The sequence below is a fragment of the Pholcus phalangioides genome, unplaced genomic scaffold (genome assembly GCF_987345545.1).
Source record: "Pholcus phalangioides strain wild (caught in Gottingen) unplaced genomic scaffold, Ppha-v1.0 ptg000009l_1, whole genome shotgun sequence".
Lineage (NCBI taxonomy): Eukaryota > Metazoa > Arthropoda > Arachnida > Araneae > Pholcidae > Pholcus > Pholcus phalangioides.
In genome coordinates this window covers 8,218,786-8,227,604 of record NW_028301602.1, presented here as the reverse complement: position 1 = coordinate 8,227,604, position 8,819 = coordinate 8,218,786, and the positions used below count along the sequence as shown (strand labels likewise).

The following is an 8,819-nucleotide window of genomic DNA, read 5'->3' as shown; positions in this document are numbered from 1 at the left end:
CGTTGAAGGTCTTAAAGCAGAATGTTTTACATTATTCTGTAACGAGCACTGACTAGAAATGTTCTGAAGTAAAAATTGTCATAGTTGATAGAACTTTTTTTTTTGAATTTTTTAAATTATTTTGCAGCAGCTGTGATTGTTTTGTGCACACTCTTCTTTGGGATATAAGAGGCTTAGCAAATCACACAAACGAAAAGGGTACAGTGGAACCTGTGTATAATGATGCTATCTATAACAATATTTTCTTTGGTCCCAGCGGAATCTCTATTCAATAGGAAATAGCACAAATGCTCAAACTGTCTATGCTCAACGATAAGGGGTCATTCAAGTATTACGTCAGCATTGATAGGGGGAGGGGTTTCCAATTTGATGAGGGGGGGGGGGGGTTGGATAATGCTTAAGTCATCAACCACCCTTTATGAAAATATGAAATATTCTTAATGACATTTTACTCTGTGCGTCAAAAATGAGAAACCTTTTGATAGTTTGTAGGCACTTGAAGTAACATTCCCCCCTATTTGATAAGTGCTGTACAAAGTCACTTTAGTGATCTGTAAATGTTTCGCCGATGCAAGTGATCTGGAAATGTGACTGGGCCTCTTAAGTGCTCGAACTGTACCATGCATCATTCAAGTGATCCATAATTATATGCTGCTGATCACTTAAACCATCTGAGAATGTGTCAAGGGTAACTGGAGTGATGTAGCACCGCACTGGAGGGGGGGGGATGCTCTAAAACTATGCAACATGTCACTCAAGGGATATCTAAATGTGTCACGGATCGCTTAAGTGTTCTGGAACTGTGTCCCGGATCATTGAAGTGATCTGAAAATGTGCTAAAATTGTGACACAGGTTACTTAAGCGATCTGTAAATGTGCTGCATAGTTCATTTTTACAAAATTAGGTTTCAGGAGGGCAGGTCATATTTGGTCCATGGGTCTTTATGCGATTTACCATATATGGCTTAGAGGGTGGGTTGCAATTAATTTATTAAAGTGAAATTTTGAGTTCATGGCCTTCAAATAGCCTTGAAATTAACAGAAATTGATTATAATAGCGTATAAAGGTATTTTTTAAAAAATATTTTTGCGTTAAAAATAAATTTTTTATCGATGGGGGGGGGGCACACACGAGCCCCCGTATGCACGCCTCTGATCCCACTCATATGCGTTAGGATTCAGAGGGGCAGAGCTGATGACAAAATTTTGCTGACAAGGAGAGGGAGGGGGTCTAAAATGGCTAAAAAAGTGCTGACTTAATACTTGAATGGCCCCTAACTTGTCTATAACAATATTTTTTTCTAGGTCCTTAAAGTATTGTTATAGACAGGTTTTAGTTTTGAAGATCTGTTTCGAATTCTCTGTCTGTTGTGCTTTCCATTCTCGATACAAATTTTCTTGATCGTCAGTTTTTCATATTCATCCACTATAACGCTGCTTTGTCTTAAGGACAAACTTTTTTTAAATTTGGAAAACATTCTGACAGTAGGGTTACATAGGACATGTAGGTAGACATGAAAGGCTGGAGGGCTTGACAATGAAAGCTGGGGGATGATGATGGCAATTCATATACATTAGATCAGTGGTTCTCAACCGGAGGCCATATGGTCCCCCTAGTGGTACTGGGATACTTCAAGGGGGCCACAGAAGAAAATGAAGGGACCATGACAGATGGTTTGCAAGGCTGCAGAGAGCTGGTAAGAAAAATTAAGGTGTGAAGAAATACAGCTTTTATATTAGCCGCTGTGGTGGTTGAGTGGTCATAGTGACGGACTCGCATCGCAGGGACCCGGGTTCGAGCCCCACCGTCACCACAGTGGTGGTCGGCTGAAGTTGGTTTTCTGTGGTTCCCAACTTCGAGGGGCAAATGCGAGCCGATCTCCCCGTTAAAAAGTCTCGCCACAGAGAGCAACAGTCCTACAAACAGTACAAATATTCAGTCACTTCACTTCTGAGATATAGATGGCAGCACTGAAAAATCATACACAACACTAGATGCGCACTCAGACTGTTAGGTACATGCACTTACACTTCCGGCACAACTCACTAGGTAGTAAATTGCCTATGGCAATAGACCTGAGTTGTGCTCGGTTTGAAAAAGAAAAAAAAAAGCTTTTATATTAGTGACTATACACTTACAGAATCTGATAAAACCAGGGCCGTCTTAGGGCATGGACCCACCCGGACCTCACCGCCTACATTTCGCAACAAGTTTCCTAGGATGGGGTTTTTTGCAGGTCCCTGGCTAGATTCTTCACAGACCCCTTTTCTATTTTAAATTTATAGTCTGAAAAACAAAAAGTAATGAAAACCATATCAGGCCCTGGGTTGCAGCTCTGTCAGTCCCACTCTGGTGAGGGGTCTTGCCCGGGGGGCCTCATGTCCATAAGTGACCCCACCTTATGATATTTTGTATAGTACAATTAATTTTGAAAATAAGTGGGAAATATGTAGGCTGTTTATTTCCAGCTAAGTATGGGACTACCATAGCATTACTTTGCCTGAGGGGGGGCATGATGTTGAGACAGTCCTGATAGAACTCGGACTAGTGGAAAGATCAATAAATTCTAGGCCAGTGGTCTGGAAGCCTATTTAAGGAATACTGCATTAGATCAGTCAGCTTCATCATTGATGCGACGGGGGAGGGGGCATTGCCACCCCCTCCCTTCGCCCATGTAGGATTAACACAGGGTTACAGATGCTCGACAATCGTCCAGCTAAGATTTGTTTAAAACATGAAAAAGCAGACAAAAATATCAAAAGCAGCTTATTTTTTTTCAAAATCCCAATCGTCTTTTTATGTAAGCAATGGTCCAAGTCAGAAGCCTAAGCAACCCCCAACTTTCAGGAAATGATCAACCACTCTGCATTGCAGACTTCTGACACCAACGACAAAATCACTGAACAGTTGGTGGTCACTTTACAAAGATGCTAGACCTTGAACACCGACTTTAATATCATTGAATTGTAATCTGTAGTACATAATTATTTTTTAGTGTGTTTTCATGAAGTGTGTCCTTGATAGTCCAACACATACAACAATCACTTTTTAGCTTGTGGAAAATAAAATTTCTTTGCTGGGCAACAGGTCCGCAAGTTATCAAACCCATTTGCTCACCAATAAGGTGGTAAGTGAGGTGACTCGCTCCGATGGATATTTTACATTTCACACAAGATTCTCATTTTGTTTTTTTTGTATCCTGTGTATATAATATGGCAAGTGTAAGATAATAGATGAGATGGTGGGGGCCTCTATCCTAATATTTACATCTATCCATCTTAACGAAACCCCGAAACTTTTCTCCAACTCCCAACCCTATCTCGTCTGTAATCACCACAAAATTTATTAATCGCGACAGTACCCAATTGCCCTGGGAAATTGTTATAAAAATGTTGTATGTTTCTTTTCTTTCCTGACAAAATAGTGTTCCAGACTCTGCCATGAAGCTGGGCTGGAAGAGATCTCTGCAACGGGATAAGTCCAGTGGCAAAGTTCTGGTGTTCATTCATTCATGCTGGACGATACGTGGAGATAAACTTGAAGGGGGGGGGGACATGACATTGTCAATACATATAGATCATTCGTACCCATATCTGGTGCTGGGGGATGCTCCACCCCCCTTGTATCCCTGCTAGCATCCGAGCTGATTGTACCGATTGTTTGCAAGGAAACAATGACTAACTCTAAATTGTTTTCATATTCCACAAAATTGAACTATTGTAATTTAAACCAAGGTCTAATAAATCAAAATCAGTTGTGAGTTTAGTCCCACCTCACAATTTTGCATGCACAGCTGATTGAAACCTATTTTCATGTGGAGGAGGGTGTCACTCTATTTCAAAAAGTATTTTTACAGAGAGCAGGCAGACCTTCAACATACTTACCAAAAACGAAAATTCAGGCATCTGCACTTCAAAATATAGAAGAGAGAAGCGTCAGTAGTACATGTAACATGCACAACTCTGGCAGGACCACACGTGCTCTCAGAACACACATTTTCGCATGTACCAATACAAATTTTTACTAGGTGTGTGCAGGGTAAAGTCTGGGCTTGACTTGATTTGTGAATTTCAGTACGAGAATGACAGAAAAATATTTTTACAGTATATCTTTCACCACAAAGAATGGAGTTAGTATTTCCAAAAAAAGTTCAATCAATATTTTGGACTATTTTTTTTCTACAAAAAAAAAAAGATAATCTTTGCTTCTAGATTTTTCCCCAATTTGTTAAACTCTACATTTAGTAGTAATCAGGGCTGTAACTAGATGCTTGGTCACCCGGGAAAAGCTTGAATTTTGATGCCCCCTTGTAATGTTGGAAAGGTTTCAGAATGAAATTTTTGCCCCTTGGCACGAGACCCGCCTGCTCCCCCTATTTGCGGCCCTGGTAGTAATGATCCCCACGTAAAAAAAAGACAGCCCAGTCTACTGCTTAGACATCTCTGGTCTAGAATCAAACCACTTTTAGGCTATATGTCAAACTACTTGAATAGCTGATATATTTATCAGATTCGTGTGATGCTTTCTGCATAGAGTTACAACACCAACAGTTCACAAGAAATCAATATAGAGCCAATGGTCTTTAACCGAACTGAAACTTCCCACAAAAATAGCGGCCTACCCCCCCAACATGAGGCATTTAGAATTATAAGTTGGAATCTATATTTAAAGAGTCATCACGTAACTGAAGGGTCAACAGGAGCCTTAAAATAATCTAAGAGTGAAACTATACCTTTTATCAATTCTGAAACCATTTTTTCTACAGGAAAATTTTCTGGTCAATCATTTGATAACTGATGCAATAAAATTATTAGACTCCCTTTGAATGGGCCTACACCATTTTAAATTTTGGAGGAAACGGAGGTCGCCGAGTAAATTCGTAGCAGTTTTCATGATGGACAATGGCCCTATCTTCTAATTGCTTACATAAAATCATTGGGAAGACAGTTAAAAGATATCTATCTTGGTGCCGTTTACCATCTTTTATCTTTATGTCCATTTTTTTAATTACATCGTACCACACATTCAGGAATTAAAAATACAGTAACTATAAATAGTTTAATACTAGCACTGCTTTCTCTAAATTTTACCTTTGAACTTGTTCTGCAAGATGTGTCAATTTTTGTGACATATTCTATTTTAAGTAACTCACCTGGTTAATAATTCCAAATTTGAATTAACCAAGAGAAAATAGGTTCATCAACAAATACGAAAGAAAGACACAATCACAACCTTTATTATCACATGCAAGGGACCAGAAATTATACTTCGATTTCAATTTTTCTTTCTGTACATGTTTTACAAGATTTGCTTGAGCAAAACATTAATGGGATATAAAGACAACACATTAACTTAAACAATATTCGATAACAGATTCCGTGAACTCGTCCACTGTACTTGTCGCCTCAAAACTTGTGCCTGAAGAATTACGAGCTATGGCAGATGAATTGCTATCGGAATCATCAGACAGGAAAGAAGAGCTGATCGGTAGTTCAGAACCGAAAGCGGAGTTATTGACTAACATGCTGTCATCCTGATAGATATCAGTGGACGACGGCTCATCGTGCAGGAACGCAGTCTGCGTCAACTGATCACAGCTTGAATCTTGGAAAACCATTGATGATGACAATAGCAGCACGTCGGGGGAAGATGGAATAGAGTTCTGAGCGGTTGAATTCAAATTACTGCTCGAGTCTAAGGTCTTTGAATCACTGGTATTAGAAAACGAATTCAGACGTACTCGTCCGCAAGACGAAGGCCATGCTTTCTTGCTATCATTCGAACGAGCGCAACAGTAATCTGTCCTCGCGGATCCACTGCTGTTTCTTTGCAACAGTTTTGTAGAAGAGATCTCCGCCTCGCTAGATGTGCTGAACAGTTTTGGCGACAACACCTGTTCCAACGAATTAGGCGTCACAAATTTCAGTTCACTGGAAATATCCTCTCCGACCTTGCTCAAGCTATCAACAGCATTTATGGGTACAGAGCTATTGATATTATCTGTTTGGGAAGTAATAAAAATAGGCATGCTGGTATTTGGCAACACTGTTTCTAGTTCACTACCACTCTGTTGCAGAGAAACAGGGACAGTGCAAACTGTAGCACTCTGCACGGGTACAGTAAGCTCCACTTGCTCAGGCATTTCAATCGTTCTACCTTCTTTCAGTACGTTTGGGTGTGCTTTCTGTATGTGTTGCTTCAGAGTAGCTTTGTTGTTATATTTTTTTATGCACGGGGTGACAGGACAAGTATACACTATTTTCAGGCCGCTGGCAGCATGCTTTTTCACATGTACATACAAACTTGATTTCGCTGTAAATCTGGCATTGCAGTTCTCGTGCGGGCATTGGAAAGGCTTATCTCCTGAATGTATAACGACATGACCCTTGAGATGTTCGGGTCGCATGAAAGATTTTCCACACTCTGAACATACAAACTTGCGTTCGCCAGTATGCTTCCTCATGTGTCTGGTGAGTTTACTAGCGCTCATGAAGCTCCATTTACAACCTGCAGCAGGACATGCATATGGTCTCTCACCGGTATGATGCCTCAGATGTTGCTTGAGGCGACATATCTTATCATATTTCTTCTTGCAACCGGTAAAAGGACACTTGAAGTCATCTTCACTATATTGATGAGTCCTATAATGTGATGCGATACAGTTTGCTGAATAATACGTTTTGCCACAAATGCTACATTTATAGGGCGCTTCTATGTCATCATGCACTTTCAGATGCAGCTCTAGTTTACGGCGGTTGCCAAAACTCATGTTGCATCCTTCGGCTGGACATTCCAGAGAAATAGGCCATATGTGACGTTTTTGGTGGCTCTTCAGATTGTAAACGGTGGTGAACTTCCTATCGCACCCCTTAAAGTCACAAGCAAAGTTCTTCTGGCCAAAATGGGTCTCACAGTGCCGTTTCAGCCTGTACAAGGTAGAGAAAGCCCAGTTACAGCCATCAATATCACACTTAAATGGTCGAGGAGCCTTGTGGCTGATCATATGAACCCGTAGCTTACACTCCTTTTCGAACACAACACCACAGTTCTCGACTGGACATGTAAACTGCTTCGGTTTACCACGAACGGTAGATATCTTCTTCATGAACTTTGCCAAATCTTCCTCATACTGGAGCTCTTCTTCTTCGTCCTGCGACGTCAATAGTTCCCCACCATTACTAACAACTGGACCCGCCTGTGTTTTATCTTGAACCAGTTTTACAGTTTCAGCCACAACCCCTCTAGACAAAGATGGAACGGCTTCCATCGCTAGGGCGTCAGTGTCAATCTCGAACAGCTGTTGCCCTTGGCTCGTGCTGAAGATTATCTGCATCTTGTGATTTTCATTGTCCGAGGAAACGGATATTGTCGCAGGTTCAGAAACCCCAGTACTCAAAGTCTCCTTCAGCGTCTCTGTCAACAGATCACTAGCGTTAACTTCAATCACAGCCGAATTCTCTACCACAGGTGTTTGTTCTTCTTCTTGGGGAATGATTTCCGATACAGTTTCCAAGACGCAACCTACAGATGGATCGTTGATTACCTCACAAAATTCACCACCATTCGTGAAGAACTGATCACCATTGCTGTCTTCAACCTTGACATTATACGGTACCGTGGCGAATAATGTTTTGCCATCCTTCGAACCGACTGCATACTTGACATCTTTCACCATCAACGGAATCTTCATGAGCAGCGAGCTGTCAAACTCCTCGCATTTCTTTTTCAAAGAATTCTGCGCGCATGAATCGAGGAGGTTCACCTCTGGAGCAACAAACTGCATCGATGGTGAATCCGGGATGTGGAGCTCCACAGCAGTGGTGTTGGCGGCACCGCTCTCCTCCACCTCCTCGAAACCGTTCTGATCTTCGATTTTGTGAGACACCACAAACACACCCTTTCCATCCCCGTCGTCATCCTGGATCGGCTCGGGGATGAAATCATCCAGGCCGAAGCTCTTGGCGATCGCCGAGATCGTCTCGTTGACTTTCTTCTGTTCCTCCGAACAGCACTTCGAAAGTTTGAAGTCTGGGAGTGGTACTGAATATCCGCCGATCATCGGTTCGTCCATATTTTCACCGACGATGTCCTGGATCCTGTCCACGAAGACACCGCCGCCATCATCCACGGATATATTATTACCGCCGCATACAATGTTGTATAATAATTCGCCATCTTGAATAGAAGGGTTAAAACACGAACCGTTCGAAATTAAAGAGATCGATTCTTCCTCTGTTTTAATCTGGGAATCAATGATGTCCCTCTCGGCGTCCAAGCAGGAGCTTTTTAACACCACCTCGTGACTCTCTTCAACGCCATTATACGAATGATCACCATTATTTCCTTTCGTTGATATCGGAATCCCCGTTGTGAAAACGTGCGCGGGGTTCTCCATATTGTTCCCAAGTCGCTGAGTTTTTTGACATCGACTTTACGATCATCGGCTACACCCTTTTTCCGAAAAGATAGGTTTTTCGCAATTTACTTCATCTGTCAATGAAATATGTTTTTTTAAATGAAAATTATCCATTATCGATACAATGAAAATTAGTTTTTATTGGATATTATTCAATGATGAGAGCTAAATAATTGTTAACGATTATTAATTTAGTTGTCGGGTTGGCAACAAAAAAAAACCCCTTTTTTTTTCACATTGCACTACTGACTTTACTACGACGCTTTTTTTTATAATGCTTTTCAATGTCAAGCTAGAAATTATATAGATTCAGATACATTTGAAATTTTTATAAAATTGCCGTATGACTGAAATAAAATTATTTTATGTTGTTTCTGATTGAACTCGAAATAATTATCATGT

At 40.9% G+C, this 8,819-nt stretch overlaps 1 protein-coding gene across 1 annotated transcript; it reads right to left on the bottom strand.

Annotated features, from left to right (window-relative positions):
- Nucleotides 1-5,219: 5,219 nt before the first annotated feature.
- On the bottom strand, nucleotides 5,220-8,600 carry LOC149081699 (uncharacterized). Its single transcript, XM_089237106.1, has one exon. It carries the CDS (start codon nucleotides 8,394-8,396, stop codon nucleotides 5,349-5,351), a length of 3,048 nt encoding a protein of 1,015 aa, XP_089093232.1. The 5' UTR covers nucleotides 8,397-8,600; the 3' UTR covers nucleotides 5,220-5,348.
- Between the last annotated feature and the right edge of the window lie 219 nt (nucleotides 8,601-8,819).

Bases quoted from the DNA above. Each gene is read 5' to 3' on its own strand.
- LOC149081699 (XM_089237106.1), bottom strand. From the start codon at position 8,396: ATGGAGAACCCCGCGCACGTTTTCACAACGGGGATTCCGATATCAACG.